The sequence below is a fragment of the Oncorhynchus kisutch genome, linkage group LG12 (assembly GCF_002021735.2).
Source record: "Oncorhynchus kisutch isolate 150728-3 linkage group LG12, Okis_V2, whole genome shotgun sequence".
Taxonomy (NCBI): Eukaryota; Metazoa; Chordata; class Actinopteri; order Salmoniformes; family Salmonidae; genus Oncorhynchus; species Oncorhynchus kisutch.
The window spans coordinates 33,600,865-33,628,207 of NC_034185.2; the positions used below are offsets into that span (position 1 = coordinate 33,600,865).

The 27,343-nt window shown below is 41.8% G+C and overlaps 1 protein-coding gene across 1 annotated transcript; it reads right to left on the reverse strand.

Annotated features, from left to right (window-relative positions):
• Positions 1 to 1,496: 1,496 nt before the first annotated feature.
• Positions 1,497 to 4,242, reverse strand: LOC109900296 (B2 bradykinin receptor-like). The gene is made up of 2 exons (XM_020495989.2): positions 4,151 to 4,242; positions 1,497 to 3,421 (listed from the first exon to the last, which is right to left on the reverse strand). Exon 2 carries the CDS (start codon positions 3,412 to 3,414, stop codon positions 2,263 to 2,265), a length of 1,152 nt encoding a protein of 383 aa, XP_020351578.1. The 5' UTR covers positions 3,415 to 3,421; positions 4,151 to 4,242; the 3' UTR covers positions 1,497 to 2,262.
• Positions 4,243 to 27,343: the final 23,101 nt, after the last annotated feature.

The following is a 27,343-nucleotide window of genomic DNA, read 5'->3' on the forward strand; positions in this document are numbered from 1 at the left end:
CAGTTACAGTAGTTATGATTTCTTTTGTGATATGAGTTGTTATTTTTGGTACATTTCTGCAGCGAGTGCCTGTGTGTGTCTTGCTTTCAAATGCATATAAAGAATATAACCTTGTTTTCCTTTGTGCAATGTATGTAAGTAGTCTGAACATAGTCATTTACAGCATAGTTGTTATTCTTTTTAACATAATTTATGAGTGCGTTTCAATGAATTGCAATCTGTGGTAACATACTGACCTCTTGTGGCTGCCTTCTGAACGGTCGTCAGATCCAAGTCCATCTACACTCATCAATGTACTATGGGTTAACATCAGGGTCATGCTCAGTGGGGCACACTGTAGCATAACATTTAGCCACGAAAGACAAAGATCTGTATTCTTATTGGACATGTTCAGGTAGTACCACCCCATTTCACTCCATTTCAAAACATTTAGTCCCGACTGAACAAAACCCAGTTTATAACCCAGTACAACTACCTGCCCTGAGGGAGCTCATTTTATTCATGTATTCTATCCAGCCTAAATGATCAATCCAATAGCCGTGAAGCACAGTGAGCCCCAATGTTACGGTTGTTGTTATTTCCAGATGCGCATTATCTCTAATGGCAGTATCATGGCAGACTCTTCCAACATCATTATCTGTCCATTAAAATGTCATAATGGCCAGTGTGTCACCCCAAGGGGGCATAGAAGGAGGTTAGTCTATTCCCGGTTAGCATGTGAAGATCGTAAGAACCTGATCATAGGCAGATTGATGGGCTATTATTATAGCTCATATTTTCTCATGCAATACAATGAGCAATAGCAGTGCCATGCTATGTCTATGGGGTGGTGTGTTTCTTTAATGTAAATACACTTGTTTGAGTTAAACAGTATTTCACCCTGATTAGAGGTGAATTAAACACATGCATCGTAATCTATGCCAATCTCTATTAGACCTCTTGAAAGCTATTTGATGGCTGCCATTGGCAGAGCCAGTGTGCCCATTTTACAGTGGCCCTACTGAGCCTGTGCAGAACATTTCAATCTGTCTCGGAACCAACAAGGGCAAACAGTAGTAAACCTGCATGCAGGACAACAGAGGAGAAAGACCTTTTTGGTAATTACTCTGTGACCTCCTTTAAACAGCTTACAGCCAACCACAGGTACATTGGGATGTTTCTTAATAATGTTCATTTAAGTTTAGAGAATGCATCATGGATTGCATCTGAAATTGAGTCCCACATGTTTTCAGTTGATGCTCATACAAACTCTCATTTTTGGCTGAACAAAATATAAAATATGCTGTCTAACACTTGATGAATGTATCATTAGAGGGATGTCATAGAGGGTGTACGTACTGTAAGTAGCCAGAATAATTGTGAGAACAGTGTGGTCTGAGACAAGCTGATTGTTGGTACAAGCAAAGTGATCCAAACAGTATATCAGTGTTAGGAGTTGTCATAACACAAGTATTAGTCTGGGTCAAAAGAGCACAAAGATTACTGTGTAATAGAGCTCTGTTTAGTACTCAAACCCCACGTTGATTTATTTACATCATCACGGTAGTGGACTGCATTTTGATACATACAAAAGTTATTTTTATGCAATAACGAATTATAAATTTTTTCACTGGATTGATAAGAAAAACAGACCTTTCAACCAGACCCTCTTTTGATTTAGTGGCCAAGAAGCAAAAATGATATGAGCTTTTTAAAGGACAATATGACCTTTTACATTTAAATTAGTTCACAGTGCAATACGTCCCATTCGTAGTCCTGCTCTGGGAGAATCATTTCTCATAGTGGCACACTCCATCAAAATGAAAAGGGTCTCAATGACAATAAAAGGCTTCATAGATCACATTTAGATTAATCTTCTACACTGGACAGTCATAATTTAGTGCCTATATTACAGCATAAATCTTCAGTGTCGTGCACCCGAATGGAGTCTGTAGTCTGAATTTCTCCATAAATCAACAAAGGAACTAAAACAGGAGTTTGATTGGCTTACGAGGTAGAATATTGTAGACAGATAAATTCACTTTTTATATTAATAAAGGTCTTAATGATTCGGAACAGATGTCCTCCGGTAATTACAAGTTTAACAAAGACAGAAATCATCTGGAAGTCCCTGATCACTTGTTCACCTCATTTGGTCTCACACAAACAACTGACGGATATCGATCCGATTAGAAGAAAGAACATATTTACAATTTAAAAGTAAAAAAAGATGAAAATGAAATGTTCAGTCTGGATCAGTTCAGATGGACGGACGGACAGACGTCACGTCACAGTTTGTTTCACAAGTTGTTCACATTGTATCATCACAGTTTGTTTCACTAGTTGTTTACATTGTATCCTTTGAGTGTCCAGTTTTCCACTTGAGGTGAAATTGACCGTCAGGAACGATTTCTCTGTCAATCTGCGGTTTAACATTGTCCTGAACACTTCTTTTGCTCTCTTCCTGAAATGTCTCCCCACAATGACATACAGGAAAGGGTTAATGGCGCTGTTGGCGTATGCCAGGTATGTGGACAGCTGTATGCTAATGTCCAGAATGTGACCCCAGAGGCAACCTGGAGTGACCTGGAAGTAATCCAGCGTGTCCAGGAAGCGCACCACCTGGTAGGGTGTCCAGCAGATGAGGAAGACTGTGAGGACAGTCAGGACCAGTTGTGTGGCCTTCCTCTCTGATCTCACACCAGGAGTTTTTCTGATCTGACCATTTTTCAGAGCGATCACAATGTGGCGACTGCAGTACGCCACCACTATCACAGGAAGCAGGAACCCAACCACGTTATTGGTGATATTGCGCTGAATCTCCCAGTCCGGATGGGGGTAAGCCAAGTAGCAGGCTGTCACTCCCGCCTTGGCCACGTATTTCACCTTACGGAAGAACAGGATGGGCAAACTCAGCAGGAACCCCATGATCCATATTCCCAGGCAGATGCGCTTGGCCCAGGACGCCCTCCGCAGTCGGCTTTGGCACATGGGCCGGACAAGAGCCAGGTAGCGGTCGACACTTACCAGCACCAGGAAGAAAACACTACAGTAGTAGTTCATGGAGATGGCCACGTTGACCAGCTTGCACATTGGCTCGCCGAACGCCCAGTGGTATCTGTTAGCAATGGTAGCGGCCCAGAAGGGTAGACAGGACACTATGACCAGGTCGGCAGCGGCCAGGTTGCCCAGGTAGACATCGGCCACAGTGCATAGCTTTCTCTGCAGGCAAAAGACATATAGAACCAGGCCGTTGGCCAACACGCCCACCACACTGAGCAGAACCAGGTAGGCTGGATGGTAGGTGGAGAGCCAGTTCCAGGCTGCAGTGTAGTTGTACAGTAGTGTACAGTTATAGGGGTCCAACTCGGTCCAATCCAGCTCTGAGTGAGGGTCCTCAGTGTGGAGGAGCCTCTCGGTTGTGTTCCTGAACATTGGGAAACTGGAAGAAAATAACGATTTATCTATTAGTCTTTTTTCCACGTCTGTTCACACAGTGTCAAACATTTTTGAAATCATTGAACTTCAACATCCTAAGGAAAAGGAGACACAATTTGAGAATCCACACAAGGATTCATGGGTTTTTCCTGCCCGTACTGAGTCATACCTGTACTTTTAACAGTGGAAAATGTGAAATACTGTACATGACTAACAAGAAACAGATACCATCCCACTGATGGGAATAGGGAATAGACTACTGCTCAGCAATATGAGTAGTCTGCTAACATTACTAGACCTTGATTCATTCTGAAAAAGAGTAGTGCCCTGACTTGTGTTGGTACATTGCATAACTGAAGCAATAGCACATTTTCAAAACGATGTAAAAAAAATTAAAGTTCAGTTTGTCCTCTGTTTAGCTTCTGCCTGTGTTGTCTATCTGTGCACAATGTTAATACAGTATTGCTTTTCCTGACCATAAAAATGCTCCTTACATTATATGTTGAGATGTGTATCCAACCTTTTTTACTTGGATCCGTCCCAATTCAGCCACTTTGAATTATATCTCTTCACGTCCTTAGAATAACTTTATCCATCCTGCCCAAATGTAGCATGCACCTCATACAATAAGCGTGAAGAACATAAAACCCTGCCGTTAATCACAAGGAAACATTTCCCCCCCTTTATCTTTCTCATTCCACGAAGATCCCAGTTGCCCTTGAGGCTAACTCACCTTATCTCCAGTGCTTTGTGGTCTCAGTCAAGATGTGCTTTTTCTCCGTGTTCATTCCCATGTATTATCATCACCACCATCTGGCCTCCTCTGAAGAGCGTTCCGGGAGGATGGCCACTCTTATATGAGCCGAACACAGATCATCACAATGTCGTCACTTGGCCTCCAACACAAACCAGTTTTTCCCCTAAGTAGGCCTACTTCTTTCTGGCTCAACTATTTATCAAAACCATGACCCACTGTTGTTTCATTGGAGAGATATAAAAGGAAGCACATTTACAGTAGGAATGTTTTGCAAGTAAACGGCATTGTGCTAGATCCATATAAGTGTGGTAAAGTCCATTAGAGAAGTAAACAGATGTTGAATACACGTATCCAGAGTTAAAACCTTGTCCTATTTTTGTTTGATTCAATCTGAGGATATTATAAATTGGCTGTGGAGCTTGTTTCAGTTCACTTTCCAACAAACTTGCCAGATTAATTTCACAGGCTACACTAAAAAGTCTATGTGACTGATGAAACACACTGTACATTTTGGAACTTTTTCTGTCACGTTCAATGTAAATTTGGTTGGAAGTTTGGACGGTCTTTCCAGCATTAATAATGAAACCGTTTCTTCAGAAAACAGCCATGGCTAGGCTGTAGGACTGTATTGCACTAAAGCAACCAGCCTCCTAAATGTTTCTGGACCAGTGGGAACACTGGCCTTTGAATCCCCTGAGCCTCTGGGCTTCTACAGCCTAATCTTGTAAAGTACGGCCAGCAACCCCCGATATAATTTGTTTATCATGTTCGCACAGAAAAGCTATTAGATTTGCGGAACATAAGGTTTTCTCTCCTTATAAAGCCTGTCATTGTCTTTAGGGTATATATTTTATGACCTTGGTTTGGACCTGAATCTAGGTAAATGTCACTACAGGGATCAAATTTACTTGCCTTCCTTGCTGTTTTTTTTGCTTCTAGGGCATTGTTCTATAATATTACAGAAAGTAGAGTAGAGTACATAAGTATTCACCCCTTGGATTTCTTCAATTATTTTTGTGTTACAAAGTGGGATTAAACTGGATTTAATTGTTATTTTTTTGTCAACGATCTACACAAAATACTCTAATGTCCCCCAAAAATATTTTTAATTAATAATAATGAATATATCTTGAGCCAGTAACCAAAGGGTTGCTGGCTCGAATCCCGCAGGAGACAAGGTGAAAACATCTGTTTCTGTGCCCCTGAGCAAGGCACTTAACTCCCGGGGTGCTAGACAATGGTGACTCCGGCTCTGACTCCACTCCCTGTGGGGGAGTTGGGATATGCAAGAAACACACTTCCCACTGGGCACACACTGGTTGAATCAACATTGTTTCCACGTCATTTCATTGTGTGTAACAGGACAAATATATGCACTCCCCAAATTATTATGATTTTGTCAGCGATTACAGCTGAAAGTATTTTTGGGTAAGTCTGTAATAGCTTTGCACACTTGGATTGTGCAGTATTTTCCCATTATTCTATTCAAAATTCTTCAATCTCTATCAAGTTAGTTGTTGATTATTGCTAGACAGCCATTTTCATATCTTGCCATAGATTTTCAAGCAGATTTAGTGTAGGGTATTGTCTTGCTGAAAGGTGAATTCATGTCCCAGTGTCTGGAGGAAAGCAAACTGAACCAGGTTTTCCTCCAGGATTTTAGCTGTGCTTAGCTCAATTCTGTTTATTTTAATCTGAAAAACTCCCAGTCCTTGCACACTGAGGAACATGGAATTATTATGTGAATTGTTAATAAGGCTATTTCCTGAACTTATGTAGGCTTTCCATAACCAAGACATTTTTTATATTTTTTATTATTTTTTATTTGTATACATTTACAGCATTTACTTTTCAATTTGACATTATGGAGTGTGTTTGTTCTTTCATAACGGTGGCATTTGTTCCTGGCATTTTGGAGAGAAAAAAATTCCCAATTTTTTTTATTTATTTTCTCTTTATTTAAATGTATTTGGGTACATCTTCACATTCTAAATCATCCTTTAAAAAACATTTACTAAAATGATATGATTAATCCTTTTGCTCAACCTGTCACGACTTCCGCCAAAGTCGGTCCTTGTCTGGGCTGCGTTCGGCGGTCGACGTCACCGGCCTTCTTGCAACCGACGATCCACTTTTCATTTTCCATTTGTTCAGTCTGTGTCTTACACACCTGGCTTCACTTACCCAATGACTTGTTTATTATTTAACCCTCTGTTCCTCATGTTTTGTTCCTCATGTTTTGTTTGAGGGATTGTTCTTTGTCCTTCGATCCATTTTTGTGGGCTAGAAATTATTTGCTTTGTATTGTGTCATTTTTGAGTAAAGTACGTTGATTACTCATATCTGCTGTCCTGCGCCTGACTCTCTACACCAGCTACACATAGGACCATTACATAACCAGGGGATGTCGTTAAGTGTTTAAAATACCTAGGGACACAAATTGATAACAAGCTGAGTTTTACAGAGAATGCAGAATGTATTTTTTTTTAAAGCAAGCCAGCGCAAGCTTTTGATCAGGAAATTGATGGGGTATGGGCTCAGCCAGGATGTTCTGGAAAGCAGCTTGGTGGAAAGCATCCTCACGTTCAATATGGTATGGTAATCTGAGCGTGAGAAGAAAAAGTAATTTGTCGACCACAGGCACAGGAGCAGTTTGTTCTACAAGGCAACCAAAAAGAAGGCCCTGGCTGTCGTTGGTGAACCCTGCCAACCTCTACACCCTCAGTTCGAGAGGCTTCCCTCTGGCCATCGCTTCAGAATGCCCATGGCCAAAAAGAATGTGCTCAAACAATAATTTGTTCCTTGTGCTGTTGGGCTACTAAATGCAATTGTATCGGTATATGTACTTATCTATCCAGTGCAGTTGGGGCAACAGTTAGTTGTGAGTGAATGCATCAATGCACGCCATAATTTAAGTGTATGTAGTATGATGGACTGACTGGTATAAATGTGTATAATGTGAGAATGTATGTGATCCTTTTAATGTAAGGTGATGCCAAAGAAACATTTCCATTCTGAATGGATAATAAAGTTATAGTCTATTTTATTTCCCTTCATTTAAATTCAAATGACACTTTGGATTTATATACCAAATTATTGACGGAATCCTCAAATGTATGGCATAAAAGAGTTTGATTAGCAATTTTTTTTTTTCTTCAGATAGACCCCTGCCCCAATAACAGTTTGCCACTGGAGAGAATGCTCAAGGTCCTTTCATATCTTTGTAATCAGTGTTTTTCAAGGCGGTCACACCAATTACACACAACTGAGGGACACGCTAGTAAAAAAAAGAAGTATTTTAATAGACATCTTTGCTTTAATTGATCTATAAATATATTAAATACTTTTGCTCACGGTCTAGCATTCAACATAATAGATATCTCTCTCTAAATCCCCAAAACATGTCACTACACCTCCAAACATCACTGTTGTTTCTACAATGCATACAAATGCAGTGCCTTCGGAAAGTATTCAGACCCCTTTACTTTTTCCACATTTAGCTACGTTATAGCCTCATTCTAAAATTGATGAAATTGTTTTCCCCCCTCATCAATCTAAATACAATACCCCCTAATGACAAAGCAAAAACAGGTTTTTGACATTTTTGCTGATTCATAAAAAACAGAAATATCACCTTTACATAAGTATTTAGACCCTTTATTTACTTTGTTGGGCCACTCAAGGACATTCAGAGACTTGTCCTGAAGCCACTCCTGCAATGTCTTGGCTGTGTGCTTAGGGTCGTTGTCCTGTTGGAAGGTGAACCTTCATCGCAGTCTGAGGTCCGTTCACCTTTGCCACAATCCTGACTAGTCACGCTGTCTCTGCCGCTGAAAAACATCCCTACGGCATGATGCTTCCAAAAGCAAAAACATCCCCATAGCATGATGCTCCCACCACCAAACAAATCCCTACAGCATGATCAAAATCAAATCAAAATCCAATTTTGTTAGTCACATGTGCCGAATACAACAGGTATACAACACCTTAAAGTGAAATGCTTACTTACGAGCCCCTAACCAACAATGTAGTTAAAAATAAATAAAAAATACGTATAAGAATAAGCAAAAAAAGTAACAAGTAATTAAGGAACAACAGTAAAATAACAATAGCGAGACTATATACAGGGGGGTACCGGTACAGAGTCAATGTCAAGGTGTTTAGGAGTCTTATGGCTTGGGGGTAGAAGCTGTTAAGAAGCCTCTTGGACCTAGACTTAGCACTCTGGTACCATTTGCCGTGCAGTAGCAGAGAGAACAGTCTATGACTAGGGTGGCTGGAGCCTTTGACAATTTTTAGGGCCTTCCTCTGACACCACCTGGTAAAGAGGTCCTGGATGGGAGGGAGCTTAGCCCCAGTGATGTACTGGGCCGTATGCACTACCCTCTGTCGGGGGCCGAGCAGTTGCCTAACCAGGCAGTGATGCAACCAGTTCTCGATGGTGCAGCTGTAGAATCTTTTGAGGATCTGAGGACCCATGCCAAATCTTTTCAGTCTCCTGAGGGGGAATAGCTTTTGTCATGCTATCTTCACGACTGTCTTGGTGTGCTTAGACCACGTTAGTTTGTTGGTGGTGTGGACACCAAGGAACTTGAAACTCTCAACCTGCTCCACTGCAGCCCCGTCGATGAGAATGCGGGTGTGATCGGTCCTCTTTTTCCTATACTCCACAATCATCTCTTTTGTCTTGATCACATTGAGGGAGAGGTTGTTGTCCTGGCACCACACAGCCAGGTCTCTGACCTCCTACCTATAGGCTGTCTCATTGTTGTCTGTGATCAGGCCTACCCCTGTTGTGTCATCGGCACACTTAATGATGGTGTTGAAGTCGTGCCTGGCCGTGCAGTCATGCGTCAACAGGGAGTACAGGAGGGAACTGAGCACGCACCCCTGAGTGGCACCTGTGTTGAGGATCAGCGTGGCAGATGTGTTGTTGCTTAGCCTTAACATCTGGGGGCGGCCCGTCAGGAAGTCCAGGATCCAGTTTCAGAGGGAGGTGTTTAGTCCCAGGGTCCTTAGCTTATTGATGAGCTTTGAGGGCACTGTGGTGTTGAACGCTGAGCTGTAGTCAATGAATAGCATTCTCACATAGGTGTTCCTTTTGTCCAGGTGGGAAAGGGCAGTGTGGAGTGCAATAGAGAAAGCATCATCCATGGATATGTTGGGGCGGTATGCAAATTAGGGTGGGTCTAGGTTTTCTGGGATAATGGTGTTGATGTGAGCCATGACCAGCCTTTCAAAGCACTTCATGGCTACAGACGTGAGTGCTATGGGTCCATTTAGGCAGGTTACCTTAGTGTTCTTGGGCACAGGCACTATGGTGGTCTGCTTAAAATATGTTGGTATTACAGACTCAGACAGGGATTGGTTGAAAATGTCAGTGAATACACTAGCCAGTTGGTCAGCGCGTGCTCGAAGTACACGTCCTGGTAATCTGTATGCCTTGTGAATGTTGACCTGTTTTAAAGGTCTTGCTCACATCAGCTGCAGAGAACGTGATCACAGAGTCTTCCGGAACAGCTGGTGCTCTCATGCATGTTTCAGTGTAATTTGCCTCAAAGCAAGCATAGAAGTAGTTTAGCTCGTATGGTAGGCTTGTGTCACTGAGCAACTCTTGGCTGTGCTTCCCTTTGTAGTCTGTATTGGTTTGCCAGCCCTGCCACATCCGACGAGCGTCAGAGTAGTACTATTCGATAGTAGTACTGTATTGACGCTTTGCCTGTTTGATGGTTCATCAAAGGGCATAGCGGGATTTCTTATAAGCTTCCGGGTTAGAGTCCTGCTCCTTGAAAGCGGCATCTCTAGCCTTTAGCTCAGTGTGGTTGCCTGTAATCCATGGCTTCTGGTTGGGGTTGTGTTGTGTTCTCCTCAATGCCATCAGAGGAATCCCAGAAGATATTCCAGTCTGTGCTAGCAAAACAGTCCTGTAGCGTAGCATCTGCTTCATCTGACCACTTTTTAATTGATCTAGTCACTGGTGCTTCCTGCTTTAATTTTTCCTTGTAAGCAGGAATCAGGAGGATACAATTATGGTCAGATTTTCCAAATGGAGGGCAAGGGAGAGCTTTGTATGCATTTCTGTGTGGAGTAAAGGTGGTCCAGTGGACCATTTAAACCTGTTATGGCAAAGCGTTCCCCTAGGGGAACTCCCCATTCAGCTGAAAAGGTGGCGCGGGGAATTCAAAAATATTCTTTAGAAATATTTCACTTTCACACATTAACAAGTCCAATACAGCAAATTAAAGATGTTTATCTACCCATCATGTCCGATTTTTAAAATGTTTTACAGCGAAAACACAACAAATATTTATGTTGTGTTTTTCCCAGCCAAAGATAGTCACAAAAGCAGAATTAGAGATAAAATGAATCACTAACCTTTGATAATCTTCATCAGATGACACTCATATGACATGTTACACAATACATTTATGTTTTGTTCGATAATATGCATATTTATATCCACAAATCTCGATTTACATTGACGCCATGTTCAGAAATGCCTCTAAAATATCCGGAGTAATTACAGAGAGCTACGCCAGATAACAGAAATACTCATCATAAACTTTGACGAAAGATACATGTTCTACATATAATTAAAGATACACTGGTTCTTAATGCAACCGCTGTGTCACATTTTTTAAAAACGTTACGAAAAAAGCCTACCATGCAATCTGAGACGGCGCGCAGAGGTAAATATATTTCTCCGCCATGTTGGAGTCAACAGAAATACGAAATTACATCATACATATTCCCTTACCTTTGATGATCTTTCATCAGAATGCAGTGCAAGGAGTCCTAGTTCCACAATAAATCGTTGTTTTGTTCCATAATGTCCAATACTAGTATCCGATTAGCTGCATTTGCTAGCACTTTCAGCTCGCGTGCCCAAAAGCTGACGCTGGTCCAGGAGAACTCGGACGAACACTTCAAAAATATCTATTCCAGGTCAAATAAACTGGTCAAACTAAGTAGAGAATCAATCTTCAGGATGTTATTTTCATATATATCCAATAACGTTCCAACCGGAGCATACGTTTTCATCTGCAGCCAAATGGAATGATGGTGATATCAACAGACAAATGCTCAACAGGGAAATTGCATTCTGCCCAGACAGTGACTCGGTCAAAGTTCACAACAGAGGCTCCATTCCACGTTCTACTGAATGAGGACATCTAGTGGAAGGCGTAGGAAATGCTAACAGATCCATATCTTATTTGGAAGTGAAGAGGTGATGACTTAAAATTAGACGCGCATTCAGAATTTCACTTCCTGTTTGGAAGATTGCCTGCCCTACGAGTTCTGTTATACTCACAGACATAATTCAAACAGTTTTAAACACTTCAGATTGTTTTCTATCCAATAGTAATAATAATATGCATATATTTGCAATCTAGGACAGAGTAGGATGCAGTTCACTATGGGCACGCAATTCATCCAAAGTGAAAATACTGCCCCCTATCCCCAACAAGTTTTAATATGCTGATAGAAATTTGGTCAAACGGATTTTAAGTTTCCCTGCATTAAAGTCCCCGGCTACTAGTAGGGCCACCTCTGGGTAAGCTTTTTCCTGTTTGCTTATGGTGGAATACAACTCATTCAATGCTGCTTAGTGCCAGCCTCTTACTGTGTTGGTATGTAAAACAGCTACGAAAAATACAGATGAAAACTCTCTAGGTAGATAGTGTGGTCTACAGCTTATCATGAGATACTCTACCTCAGGCGAGCAATAGCTAGAGATTTCCTTAGATATCGTGCACCAGCTGTAATTTACAAAAATACATTGTCCGCCGCATTGTCTTACCAGACACCGCTGTTCTATCCTACCGGTACAGCGTATAACCAGTCAGCTGTATGTTGTCGTTCAGCTACGACTTCATGAAGCATAAGATATTACATTTTTTAATGTCCCGTTTTTAGTTTAATCTTGCGCGTAGGTCATCTATTTTATTCTCCAAAGATTGCACGTTTGCTTGCAGAATGGAAGGAAGTGGCCCCTTTTTCTCTGCCTCCTCTTCACACAAATCACGGGGATCTGGGCCTGTTCCCGAGAAAGCAGTATATCGTTCGCGTCGGGCTCGTCAGACTTGTTAAAGGAAAAAAAGGATTCTGCCAGTCCGTGGTGAGTAATCGCAGTCTTGATGTCCAGAAGTTATTTTCGGTCATAAGAGACAGTAGCGGCAACATTATTTACAAATTAAGTACAAAAATAAGTTACAATAAACACAAATAAACTAACATTAAACATAATTGTTTTGGGACATGTAAAAATCTCAGCCTTCTTCTCCGGTGCCATTTCATGATGCTGCCACCACCATGCTTCATGGTACCAGGTTTCCTCCAGACATAACGCTTGGCATTCAGGCCAAAGGGTTCAATCTTGGTTTCATCAGACCAGAATATCTTGTTTCTCATGGTCTGAGAGTCCTTTAGGTGTCTCTTGAACAGGTTTCCATCAAGGATCTCTCTGTACTTTGCTCCATTCACCTTTGCCTCGATCCTGACTAGTCTCCCAGTCCCTGCCACTGAAAAACATCCCCACAGCACAATGCTGCCACCACCAAAAACATCCCCACAGCATGATGCTGCCACCACCATGCTTCATGGTGTCAGGTTTCCTCCAGACATGATACTTGGCATTCAGGCCAAAGAGTTCAATCTTGTTTCTCATGGTATGAGTGTTCTTTATGTGCCTTTTGGCAAACGGCAAGCGGGCTGTCGTGCCTTTTACTGAGGAGTGGCTTCTCTCTGGCCACTCTACCATAAATGCCTGATTGGTGGAGTGCTGCAGACATGGTTGTCCTTCTGGAAGGTTCTCCCATCTCCACAGATAAACTCTAGAGCTCTGTCAGAGTGATCATCAGGTTTTTGGTCACCTCCCTAACCATGGCCCTTCTCCCCCGATTGCTCAGTTTGGCTGGGCGGCTAGCTCTAGGAAGACTCTTGGTGGTTCCAAACTTCTTCCATTTAAAAATTATGGAGGCCACTGTGTTCTTGGGGACCTTCAATGCAACAAAAAAATTAATTGTACACATTCCCAGATCTGTGCCTCGACACAATCCTGTCTCGGAGCTCTACGGGCAATTCCTTCGACATCATGGCTTGGGTTTTGCTCTGACATGCACTGTGAACTGGGGGACCTTATATAGAAAGTTGTGTGTCTTTCCAAATCATGTCCAATCAATTGAATTTACCACAAGTGGACTCCAATCAAGTTGTAGAAACATCTGAAGGATGATCAATGCAAACAGGATACACCTGAGCTTAATTTCGAGTCTCATGGCAAAGAGGATGAATACTCATGTAAATAAGGTATTTCTGTCTTTCATTTTTGATACATTTGCAAAAATGTCAAAAAACTTGTTTTTGCTTTGTCATTAGGGAGTATTATGTGTAGATTGCTGAGTATTTTTAAATGTTTTATCCATTTTAGAATTAGGCTGTATCGTAACAAAATGTTGAAAAAGGCAAGGTGTCTGAATAGTTTCTGAAGGCGCTGAATATCAAATCAAATCAGATTTTATTGGTCACATATACGTGGCTTGCGACGAGCAAACCCGTATCCGGGAGCGTAATCATTGCCTCAAACGCATTAGCATAACGCAGCGGACATAAATACCCCTAGAAACTTTTCCTATTCATCAAAATCGCAAATGAAATGAAATAAATATTTTCAAACACAAGCTTAGCCTTTTGTTAACAACACTGTCATCTCAGATGTTCAAAATATGCATTACAGCCAACGCTAGACAAGCATTTGTGTAAGTTTATCATGGCATAATGCTATGCTAGCTCTGCTGGTAGCAGGCAACATTTTCACGAAAATAAGAAAAGCAACCAAATTAAATAATTTACCTTTGAAGAACTTCGGATGCTTTCACTCAGGAGACTCCCACTTAGATAGAAAATGATCCTTTTTTCCAAAAATATTATTTTTGTAGGCAAAATAGCTCCCGTTTCTTCATCATGCTGACTGAGAAATCGACCGTAAAATGCGACAACTATAACGCCAAACTTTTTTCAAAATATGCTCCATAATATCGACAGAAACACGTCAAACGTTGTTTAGGATCCATCCTCAAGGTGTTTTTAACATATATATTCGATAATATATCCGTCGAGGCTACCTCAGTATTTTACGCAAGATTTTCTGCGGGGGACACCATGTGACCACGTGTAATATATGGTCCCTTACAGCCATTCTTCAATGGAAATGCCTAAAAAGACATCACAATGCTGTGGACACCTTGGGGGAATACGTGGAAAACGTAAGCTCATTCGTAGCTCATTCACAGCCATATAAGGAGTCATTGGCATGAGGCGGTTTCAAAAAATGCGGCACTTCCTGGTTGGATTTTTATCTGGGTTTCGCCTGTAACATCAGTTCTGTGGCACTCACAGACAATATCTTTGCAGTTTTAGAAACGTCAGAGTATGTTCTTTCCAAAGCTGTCAATTATATGCATAGTCGAGCATCTTTTCGTGAAAAAATATCTTGTTTAAAACGGGAACGTTTTTCATCCAAAATGTTTAATAGCGCCCCCTAGTGTAGCGAGTGCAGCGAAATGCTTGTGATTCTAGTTCCGTGCTTCTAGTATCCTACTGTACTATTTGTCATGTTTTACATGGTGCCAAAGTCAAGGGACAGCATTTACCACCACAATTCAACAATTCCCCAAGTATTTTGTGTAGATCAATGACAAAAATCAATTTCGCAGTCCCACTTATTGGTGTGAGAATTACTCTATTTTCTCTAGGCCTATATTACCAGTAGCCATTTCCAAAAGTCTTATTAGTTTTAACCTCTCTAGGGTATGTCTGGCCAACATCCAGTGAGGTTGCAGAGCGCCAAATTCAATTACAGAAATGCTCATTATAAAAATTATGAAAACAAAACATATTTTACATAGGTTAAAATATTAACTTCTTGTTAAACCAAACACAGTGTCATATTTATAAAATGCTTTTCGGCGAAAGCATACCTAGCCCAGAACATACCTAGCCCAGAACATAGCCCAGTTGACAAATTATTACAAACAGTAACCAGCCAAGCAGAAGCGTTACAAAACTCAGAAATAGAGATAAAATGAATCCCTTACCTTTGATGATCTTCATATGGTGGCAATCAGAAGACATTAATTTACTCAATAAATCTTCCTTTTGTTCGATGAAGTCTCTTTATATCCAAAAACCTCCGTTTTGTTAGCGTGCTTTCTTCAGTAATCCACAGGCTCAAACTCAGTCACAGCAATCAGACAAAAAATCTGAATTGTATCCGTAAAGTTCATAGAAACATGTCAAACGATGTTTATATTCAATCCTCAGGTTGTTTTTTAGCCTAAATGATCTATAATATTTCAACCGGACAATAACGTTGTCAATATAAAAGGTAAACAAGAAATGCACATGCGCCTGAAAAAACTCTGCGTCACGTTAGGGTCCACTCGTTCAGACTGGTCTTACTCCCTCATTTATAAGAATACAAGCCTGAAACTATTTCTAAAGACGGATGACATCTAGTGGAAGGCATAGGAACTGCAAATGGAGTCCTAAATCAATGGATACTGTAATGGCATTGAATAGAAAACTACAAAACCCCCTCAGTTTTTCGCCTGCTAAATCAGTACTGTTATACTCACAGACACTATTTGAACAGTTTCGGAAACTTTAGAGTGTTTTCTATCCAAATCTACCAAATATATATACATATAATATCTTCTGGGCCCGAGTAGCAGGCCGTTTATTTTGGGCATGCTTTTCATCCAAAATTCAGAATGCTGCCCCCTACCTTAGAGAGGTTTTAATATTGTCTCATTCTCATTCAGTGCATTCCCCACAATAGAGACCTCTTTCTCGCACAAAAACAGGCTTAACACTCTGTTGCTTATCTGCACTTTCTTTGTATACTTGTGAGCTATCCGTTGGCCACATGGTTGAAAGCTGAAATGGTTAGAATAGCTAAATCAATCAAGAAATAAATAAAAGGCCGGTGGGGGCGGCGAGTGTGCCCCATTCACATGTTAATCGGGTATCATTCTGTCCAGAGGCTACAGAGGAGAGCAGCAGATGCTGGCCGCAGTTGGTTCCCCAGGGGGTCATCTAAGCCAGGGACAAAGCATACTGGGTCAATTCCCGTTTCCCTGGAAAAGACAACACACTGACACCAGGTTAGTCTTCGCCATCCATCATGTCGATCAGCATGTATTTATCGGAAGGAGATCCTCTCGATGCCCGGGGGCCACAGCTGTGCCAAGAACAACCAAGCACTGTTACGATGACAGGCTGGCCGAGCTATCTCTGTCAACGCTGCCTCTCTCTTTCTCATTTTCTCTCTCTCTCTCTCTCTCTCTCCCCTTTCACTCTCTCTCTCTCTCTCTCTCTCTCTCTCTCTCTCTCTCTCTCTCTCTCTCTCTCTCTCTCTCTCTCTCTCTCTCTCCCTCTCCCTCTCTCTTGAATCAGGTCAGGCAGGAGCATGCAGGAAGGCAAACTGCACCACAATCTGCAGATCAGCCTGTCAACCGAGATGAACGACTTAATTAAAGTTTGTAGCAGTATAGCACTATTTTAGTGGTAGACTAAGGGGTGTGTTGGGGGCATGAGGAAGGAGGTCCTCTGGTTTGGTGCTATCCATGTCCATTCACTTGTGTACAATGTAAATCTACGTGCTAATATGTGTGGCACACAGCAGGGGTTGGAACCGGTTCTGGGAACAGAACAGGAAACCGGAAAATAATAACAGAAACGGGAATGAAAGTGATCTTTTGTGTCCCGGAACAGAACCACTATTTGAAAAGCATGGTAACCAGTTAATAACATTCCTTTACATTCCAAGTATATATTTTTTCAGTCCCACAAAGCACTCAATCTGTCACTCAGACACTTCCACTTCCAGTGTCTGCCTGCCAAATAGTTTTCTAGAATAGTTAAAAGAGAAGTGCACTATTTTACAACATGATGTTAGATGGTTCCTCAACCTGAAAGTAGTCTATGTGTCAGGAGAAACTGTAATCCATTATTCAGTGTTCTTTAAAAACTTATTAGATGATAAGTCCCCTATTTAGGGGACTTGGAGAGGTTGTTGACCAGTTTCAATTGTCATTTGTGTGTACAGAATACTCTGTGAATGGTGCAACATCAATTGCTGTGCTCTCCCCAAAAGTACTGGTTGTCCCACTTCACATGCCCCTCTCAGCTGAGATGCAGTATATGACATCTGACACCTCATTTGCACAGGGAGCGACACATCGCATTTTCTGGCCTATCCAGACAAAGGATCGATATCCTCTGGCCGTGAACCTCGCAGCTCTACAAGCAATACTGCACAGTTGTAGAAAAGTACTCAATTGTCATAACCTAGTAAAAGTGAAAGTCATCCAGTGAAATACTACTTGAGAAAAAGTCTTAAAGGACCCTCCAGAGGAAGTTGCCATCACTATTTCATTGTAATATCCTGTCCTGGAGAGCAAATGCACATTTAGGTTCCACCTCTGAAGAATGACGAAAGCTACGTATACATATTCACGAATTGGGTGTGGGAATTTCCACATCGAGTTGATAAACATCAACAAATGGGGCACTGATATTGTTGCTGTTTTTTTTTTTACCACACCTTATTCAAAAGATTAGCCAGCTGGCTCTATGTCTGGTTCTGGAGCTGGATTGGTCATAAGCATTGATTTAGGGAAGAATTCACCAGAGATGGAAACCACTGGCCTGTCTTTCACTTTTTCAGCTATTGTTATTTCAAAGGTTTGGACAAAAGTCCATAAATTGCAGCTGTGAATTCTTAAATAGTTAAAAAGAATAAGATGAAACCCTTGTAATATCGATAACTATTGAAAGACAGAAGATAGCTTTTTTTACATTGTAATGGACACGGTGCAGCCTTTGGTACATGCAGGTAGTCTGCTGGCAGGCAGTGTGTTTACAAAATGGTATCATATCACGCATTAATCACACATATCATGCATTTATGAAATGGTCACACACATACAGTACCAGTCAAAGGTTTCAACTCATTCAACTCATTCAACTCATTTATTTTTTACTATTTTCTACATTGTAAAATATTAGTGAAGACATCAAAACTATGAAATAACACATATGGAATCATGTAGTAACCAATAAAGTGTTAAACAAATCAAAATATATTTTTGATTTTAGATTCGTATCGCCGAGCTAAGGAGGAGATAGAGGCAGCGAAAGCGTAATGGCGATGATAGGAGGATATAGCTCAACGGAGCAAGCACGAGAGGCAACCCCAAGAAAATCTGCGGAGCCGATGGAGCGAACCAGAGCCAGTCAGGGAGTCGGATGAGGAACTCGACGCAAGATTCCGGAGAGAGGTGCTAGCATTGAGAGCGCTGCAGAGCGGGCATGCTGAGGTGCGTGTCATCAGCCCGGTGTCACCTGTACCGGTCCCACGCATTAGGTCTCCAGTGCGCATTCATAGCCCAGTGCATCCTGTGCTAGCTTCCCACACTTGCTGGGCTGGAGTGAGCATCCAGTCAGGAAGGGTGGTGCCTCCTCTCCACACTCGCCCTGAGGTGCGTGTCATCAGCCCGGTACCACCTGTACCGGTCCCACGCATCCGGTCTCCAGTGCGCCTCCACAGTCCAGTACGTCCTGTGCCTTCTCTCTGCCCTGAGGTGTGTGTCATCAGCCCGGTGGGATCTTGTCTACATTGAAATGCCTGAGTGCATAGTAGCTTCACGTTTCGCTTGGTTGTTTGTTGTTTATGTTAGGTGAGTTTCAGTTGATAAAAATTATGTGGAACTCTACTCACGCTGCGCCTTGGTCTCCTCTTTACGATGATCGTGAAAGGATGTGATGGGGAATGTGAGCATGTTAACCAACATGATGTCCAAGTCACCTGAAATCAACTCCATATTTGGTTTGATCTTACTTTTAAAAAAACATGCTCACATGCCGCCATCGCTTCCACTGATTTGTAGCTAGCTAGCTAGCGGTGGCTAAAGTTTGATGAAGATTGTAATGTTTGATTAAACCTCTCTGGGATATGTGGGAGTGGCGTCCCACCTGGCCAAAAGCCAGTGACAATGCAGAGCTTCAAATTCAAATAAATTACTATAAAAATCTGACTTTCATGAAATCACACATGTAAGATACCAAATTAAAGCTACACTTGTTGTGAATCCAGCCAGCATGTCAGATTTCAAAAAGGCTTTTTGGCGAAAGCAAACGATGCTATTATCTGAGGATAGCACCTCCGTAAACAAAGAGAGAAAAGCATATTTCAATCCTGCAGGCGCGACACAACGTGCCTGTTCGATTAATTACGTCAATATATATCCAAAATGTCAATGTTTTTTTTTTTGGGGCGCGTTTGATCCAGAAAAACACTGCTTCCAACTTGAGCAACGTGACTACAAAATATCTCAAAAGTTACCTGTAAACTTTGCCAAAACATTTCAAACTGCTTTTGTAATACAACTTTTGGTATTTTTGAACGTAAAGAATCAATAAAATTGAAGATTGGATGATCTGTGTTCAATACAGGAGGAAAACAAACTGTAGCTAGCTTTCTGGTCACGCACCTCTATCTAACAGTACACTTGAAGTGACCCTCGTTCTGAACAGGGCTACGTCTTCATTCCACAAAGGAAAAACCTCAACCAATTTCTAAAGACTGACATCTAGTGGAAGCGGTAGGAACTGCAAGAAGGTCCCTTAGAAATCTGGATTCCCAATGAAATTCATTGAAAAGAGAGTGACCTCTTATTTAGCCGGTTTCTGTTATACTCATAGACATGATTCAAACAGTTTTAGAGTGTTTTCTATCCAAATCTACTATTATTATGCATATCTTATCTTCTGGGGATGATTAGCAGGCAGTTGAATTTGGGCATGCATTTAATCCGGATGTGAAAATACTGCCCCCTGTCACCACGAAGTTAAAGAAATCTGAACCATGGATTACAGCCCATAGACTACTTTCAGGGCCAGGACACAAATTGTGAGCAGGGGTGAAACTTTGGTTTTCGAAGTGCAGAATGTGGGGGTGACATGTCCCCGCATCCCCAGTGAAAGTTGCGCCCCTGCCTTTAAGGATACTATAGTTATCAGGTTTCACATTGGATTCATTAAAAAAGGTAAGACATATTTTGAATTCTGGTGCCACTGCACACATGAGCTGTTAGCTAGCTCTGGTCCAGGGTGTGGTTCCAAACTTTCAGACGTTCAAATGTCCCTCCATATTATCCGCTGCTCCATAGGTATCTATCTAGCTTGTCAATAATTATGTAAATCAGTGAAGGAATGACAGGCTTACTACTAGGAGCTGATTCAATGTGCATAGCTTATGTTTTGATGGTGTCTGAGCTGCGTTAGAGCTGTCAAATCCACAAGAAGCTCACCCGCATTATACCTCAAGAGGACATTGCCATTGGAGAATCCCATGCAGCCTTGTTGACAAGTTCGAACACTGGAATGTCAGATGTAATCTACACCTCAATTATGCTGATAGAAATCCTCATTATTTATTTTATTTTATTTTATTTTTTATTTAGCCTACACTCTCCTTCTGAACGTCTAATGCGAGTAGGACAGGTGTGGCTTCGTGACAATGATCACAAGAGCAGCTGCTTACCGATTAGACAGCTCCAACACAGTTCAACCCCCCACACCACCAAAACATCAGCTATGTTGATGTCGGCTATCGCCTTTTAATGCTTGATCTGATTGAATCTAGGCCCTTTTACCCTAAATACATTATAATGCACGTCATATCATGATGCCCAGCGCTTCAAGCTAAGCCACGTCCATGCTCTCTCTCTCGCTCTCTCCCCACCTGCAAAATTCAGTAGCATTTCAAGCCCTACACTTGTCTGTCCATCAAGCATGTAAACAACTAGCTTTCCCGGTCCACAGCAAGCTGCTCTACCTGCACTGATTGGAGGAGTAATTTAATGAGCTAAATGTAAAAAGTATATTGATTTCACAGGTTAAATAAGGAATAGAAATTAACAATATAAAAGGGTACTTTTTTTGTAACTGTAATATTCTGGTCGGAACAGTGTAACGGAACAAAAACAAAATAGTGGTACTGTTCACAACGAAACCATTGGAAAATAATTTGGGTTCCAACCCCTGGAACACAGTAGTTGAAAACTCTGTAGAAAAAACTATTTAACAAATTATATTGTCTTGTGTACAACAGGAAATTCCTTCCTGCGCCATTTCAAGCAGAATCGTCTTCATCGTCATCATCATGAGAACTTACATTAGAATGTTTTTACATTTTTAAAAGTGAACTCCTGTGAATTCCCCTAAAATTGAGAAATAGTTCAAATGTTATCTACAAGCATCACTGATAACATGACACGGCAGTGGAAAGAAGGGTTCATCATTGCTCACCACCTGACCGTGACTGCATTAAGTAGTCATTATTATTATTATTACAAATAACCTGGCCATAGAAGGTTTCCATTTGGCTGTGCCTGTGACAATCTGTCAACAGTGCCAATAATTAGTTTTATTATTAAACATTAGATCGAAGAATGTTCACAGTGGGATTTTAATACAAATACAGCGTTCAGTTGGGGCATTTGTCTGTTCAACCTCTTGAGAAACTGAGAGACGTTTGGCACATTCCTTTTGGCTGAATTGGTGAGGTCTCCATAGCAACTTGGACTCTGTAGCTGCCTCATTCTGGGTAATGTAACTCCTGTGAGCGTCTCATTTACATCTGAAAGTACACGTGTCTGTTGGTGTACCTCGCTAAATGACTGTGCAGTGAAGAGGTGATCAACACGAGTTCATGTACCTTTCAACTGAATGTACAGTAAGGGTCTTGTTGGATTTGAACGCTATAGTCATTTCATGCCTTGACAGTGGTGTTACACATCCTTCCTTGTCTCAGAGGATCCATACTTTACCTTTGGTGCCCTGATGTGCATTTCTCTCCTTTGGCTCTGCAGCCAGCTCTGGCAGCTCAACGGTAAAAAAATGTACAGTACATTTTACAAAGACAGGTTTAACCCTCTGTTACTTACCTGCACACGTTTTTGTGTGTGTGAGCTATCGATTGGCCACATGGTCGGAAGCTAAAAATAGCTGGAATAGCTAAATCAATCAGCCGAGAAGTTAATGAAGGCCAGTGTTGGTGGGTGTGGGTGTAATATAGTCCAGTATCATCCTGTTCAGAGACTGCAGAGAGTAATAGTCTAGTTAGACTCTAACGCCATAATCATTTCCTGCGGTGACAGTGGTGTGTTACACAACTCTTCCGGTCCCAGAGGATCCATAATGTAGCTACCATTGCTGCCATTCTGAGCAGAACAGTCCATGCGTTTGGGTATTCCTTTCCTTTGACTCTAACTCTCCAGCTTAAAGGTAAAATCATTGGCATTCAAAAAACTTGTTTCATAAGTTATTTAACATTGTGAAAGGAGCCCCTTCCGCCAGGCAGGTGAGTCACAGCCATATGATGTCCCTTGGATTCTGCCTAGAGGCTCCCAGAGACTCTGCTGAGCTGTTGCTTCCGGTACTAGTCAGCCCCCAATTCAAACTGAAGCAGAGAGACTGAGCCGAGGTTCTGTTGAAGGATGGGATCCAGAATTCCAGACCCATCTGGAGAATCTGTGACGCCAGCGGGACATGAACAACTGTCCGTGCTCAAGCAGGAAAACAAGACCAGGCCATTTTTCATCAAAACCTGATTAATAGAATTTGGTGACAATGGAAAGATAAATTGTGCTGGCTCTTTTGCTTTCCTCTTAACTGATGGTAGAGACTCAAGGTAATGGGAGTAGTAGACGCTGACCAGACCTCCAGTGGTGCGTGTCTCTGCCTAATGGCTCTAATCATGGGAGGAATGTTTCTCTGAATCAATCAATTTAATTTATAAAGCCCTTTTTAAATCAGCTGATGTTACGAAGTGCTATACAGAAACCCAGCCTAAAACCCCAAACAGCAAGCAATGCAGATGTAGAAACACATTGGCTAGAAAAAACTCCATAGAAAGGCAGGAACCTAGGAAGAAACCAAGAGAGGAACCATGCTCTGAGGGGTGGCCACTCCTCTTCTGGCTGTGCCAGGTGGAGATTATAAGAATACATGGCCACTTAAGGCCAGATTGTTCTTCAAGGTAGGCCGTCATTGTAAATAAGAATTTGTTCTTAACTGACTTGCTTAGTTAAATAAAGGTTAAACAAAATCAATAAATACAAGATGTTCTGGCGAATCCCCCAGAGTTCTAATCGCACCTGCCTCTTTGCGAATGAAAGGAATCATGAACAGTGGTTTGTTTGTTATGTTCACCTTCATCCCCTGGATTTGCCTTTTTAGCAGCGCATTCAGCTCTCTCACAAACGGCTAACTGCACACTCTCATGGCACAGGCCGAAGGCCTGAGACGTGAAGCGAAACTACCCCAGTTAGATTCTAATAATTCATGTGAATAGGATCAACCGTGTGCTCCATGAATGTCTGTTTGTGCAGAGCTTGATTAGTAATGCCTAGGAAAACAAATATGCAGTGGTCTATTATTGGGGGGGACATAATTATTCTTTTTTTTTTAAACATCCGCATGGTCCTAAATCACACAGTTGCCTTGTTTTGTATCTCATTCCAATTAAAAAACTGGGGTGACAAAAAATGCAATTGTAGGATGTGGGGGGGACATGTCCCCCCATCCCCAGGGAAAGTTGCATCCCTGCAAATATGAATGCTATGACATTTGAGAAAAGCGATATCTACATAAAGAGTTGATAATTTTATGTCATTCATAATTACAACTGATGGAACAGTTGCTGATTCTACGTGTCAGTGTGAATCATTAACATTACAATTGTATAGCTAATAGGCTATGTGTTTGTAGAGAATGAACCTACAGCAGCAAAGGTAAAAACGGTTTATGAGCTTCATCTTTTTTTAAAACACACAGACCTCACTAAAACATAAACCCTGGTTACGGCTCTGATGCTGACCACACATGAATGCCAGTAAATTACCCAGAAGCTTAATCTTTAAAAAAAACACACAGACCTCACTAAAACATAAACCCTGGTTACGGCTCTGATGCTGACCACACATGAATGCCAGTAAATTACCCAGAAGATAATTGGTTAGAAAGAACGATGCATACAAGTTCTCATTAGATCAGATGCATTGTGATAGTTTGGTCAAGTCTGGTCGACAATCGAAAGCTTGATATGTGGAACGGTTAGTCATTAATTACTGAGAGTTAATGATCCAGCCTACCTACAGAAAGGAGCCGACCATAGTAGACATCAAAGTGCCTGATGAAGAGCATCTGGCCTGACTGACATTTCTCCCTGGCTGTGCTATCTATGCTCTGCCTTCTTAAGCTACTGCCTATCCAAACTGCCTCAATGCTCTATCATCTGAAGCTGTGGAAGCCAATCGCCCAAGAAGCCAGATCCTTAAATTCGTTTTTGTGTTTTTGTTATCCAGTTTGTAATGAAAACCACAATATAAAAAAAATCTATCACCATTATTACTATTCATATTTTCTTCCGTTGTCGAAAACTTTTGTTTGGCATTTTGAGGAGTAGCTGTTTCCAAAAAGCCTGCCAGTGTACACTGTGCTATCATCAGTGTCTGGCAGAGAATGGCCTCTTCTCCATTTGGCCTTTCACTTATTATTTTCCTGCAACAGAATGTTTTGTCGACAGCCTGCGATTTCAACTATGAGCGATTAGTTAAAGTGAAAGCAGAGCAAGCGGCAGCAGAGTCTAAGGCAATTTCAACATTTCAGTTCCTACCTCCGATTTCTCCTTCTGTGTTTGGGGCCATTGCGTCACAACCCCCAGGCAGCTGTTTACACAGACACATTCTCCCTGACCATAAAAGTCCTTCCTCCTGTCAGGACTAAGGCTGGGATGTGTCAGAGGAGACGCTGCACCTCCTCCTTATCATTTTAGTCTGGCCTACGTAGAACACAGACAACCAGTAAAAGCATCAAAACAAAGCCGTTTTTACAGACATTCATCGACACTCAATCTCACCAGTAACCAAAGGAATTTTATAACCCACTTGTTAGCTCTTCCGGCTTTATTCTTAGTGCTCTGTGGGCGTTGGTGTTAATTTCCAGTAACAGGAGGAAGTTTGTTCTATATATGTGTCGTAGCAACTACACAGTCTCATGGTGACCTGGACCTGGAGCTTAAGCCGAATGAAAGCATACAGTGTCGCTCTTTAGGTTGGCTACACAGGAGGTGTTGGTGGAGAGGCAGACAATCTCATTCAATATCAAAGAGCATCTAGTTAAAGAGAATAAAGGCTTGCCCCGGATATGTTTGTTCTGTGTAGTTAACTATACATAGGAGTTGACTGTACAGCACAATCAAATCAAACGTTATTTGTCACATGCGCAGAATACAACAAGTGTAGACCTTATCGTGAAATGCTTACTTACAAGCCCTTAACCAACAGTGCAGTTCAAGAAGAGTTAAGAAAATACTTATTAAATAAACTAAAGTAAAAAATTATAAAAATTAACACAATAACATAACAATAACGAGGCTATATACAGGGGGTACCGGTACCGAGTCAGTGTGTGGGGGTACAGGTTAGAGATAATTTGTACATGTAGGTAGGGGTGAAGTGACTATGCATAGATAATAAACAGTGAGTAGCAGCAGTGTACAAAACAAATGGAGGGGTGTGTGGTCAATGTAATAGTCCGGTGGCCGTTTGATTAATTGTTTAGCAGTCTTATGGCTTGAGGATAGGAGCCTTTTGGTCCTAGACTTGGCGCTCCGGTACTGCTTGCCATGCAGTAGCAGAGAAAACAGTCTATGACTTGGGTGACTGGAGTCTGACAATTTTATGGGCTCAGACACTGCCTATTATATAGGTCCTGAATTGCAGGAAGCTTGGCCCCAGTGATGTACTGGGCCGTATGCACTACCCTGGTGTTTAGTCCCGGGGTCCTTAGCTTACTGATGAGCATCGTGGGCACTATGGTACGCTGAGTTGTAGTCAATGAACATCATTCTCACATAGATGTTCCTTTTGTCCAGGTGGGAAAGAGCAGTGTGGAGTGCGATTGAGATTGCGTTGTCTGTGGATCTGTTGTGGCGGTATGCGAATATGAGTGGGTCTAGGGTTTCCGGGAGGATGCTGTTGATGTGAGCCATGACCAGCCTTTCAAAGCACTTCATGGCTACTGACGTGAGTGCTACGGGGCAGTAATCATTTAGGCAGGTTAACTTTGCTCCCTTGGGCACTATGGTGGTCTGCTTGAAACATTTAGGTATTACAGACTCAGTCAGGGAGAGGTTGAAAATGTCAGTGAAGACACACAGTTGGTCAGCGCATGCTTTGAGTGCACGTCCTGGTAATCCATCTGGCCCTGTGGTTTTGTGAATGTTGACCTGTTTAAAGTTCTTGCTCACATCGGCTACTGAGAGGATTATCACAGTCATCCAGAACAGCTGGTGCTATCATGCATGCTTCAGTGTTGCTTGCCTCGAAGTGAGAATAAAAGGCATTTAGATCATTTGCTAGGCACGCATCACTGGGCAGCTCACATCTGGGTTTCCCTTTGTAGTCAGCCACATCGGATGAGCGTCAGAGCCGGTATAGTAGGATTCAATCTTAATCCTGTAATGATGCTTTGCTTGTTTGATGGTTCATCTGAGGGCATAGCGGGATTTCTTACAGGTGTCCGGATTAGTGTCACGCTCCTTGAAAGTGGCAGCTCTAGCCTTTAGCTCGATGCGGATGTTGCCTGTTATCCATGGCTTCTGGTTTGGATATGTACGTACAATCACTGTGGGGACAACGTCGTCAATACACTTATTGATGAAGCCGATGACTGAGGTGGTATACTCTTCAATGCCATTGGATGAATCCCGGAACATATTCCAGTCTGTGCTAGCAAAACAGTCCTGTAGCGTAGCATCTGCATCATCTGACCACTTCCATATTGATCTAGTCACTGGTACTTCATGCTTTAGTTTTTGCTTGTAAGCAGGAATCAGCAGGATATAATTATGGTCAGATTTGCCAAATGGAGGGCGGAGGAGAGCTTTGTATACATCTCTGTGTGTGGAGTAAAGGTGGTCTAGTTGTTTTTTCTCTGGTTGCACATGTGACATGCTCGTAAAAATGTGGTAAAACTGATTTAAATTTGCCTGCATTAAAGTCCCCTGCCAATAGGAGCGCTGCTTCTGGGTGAGCATTT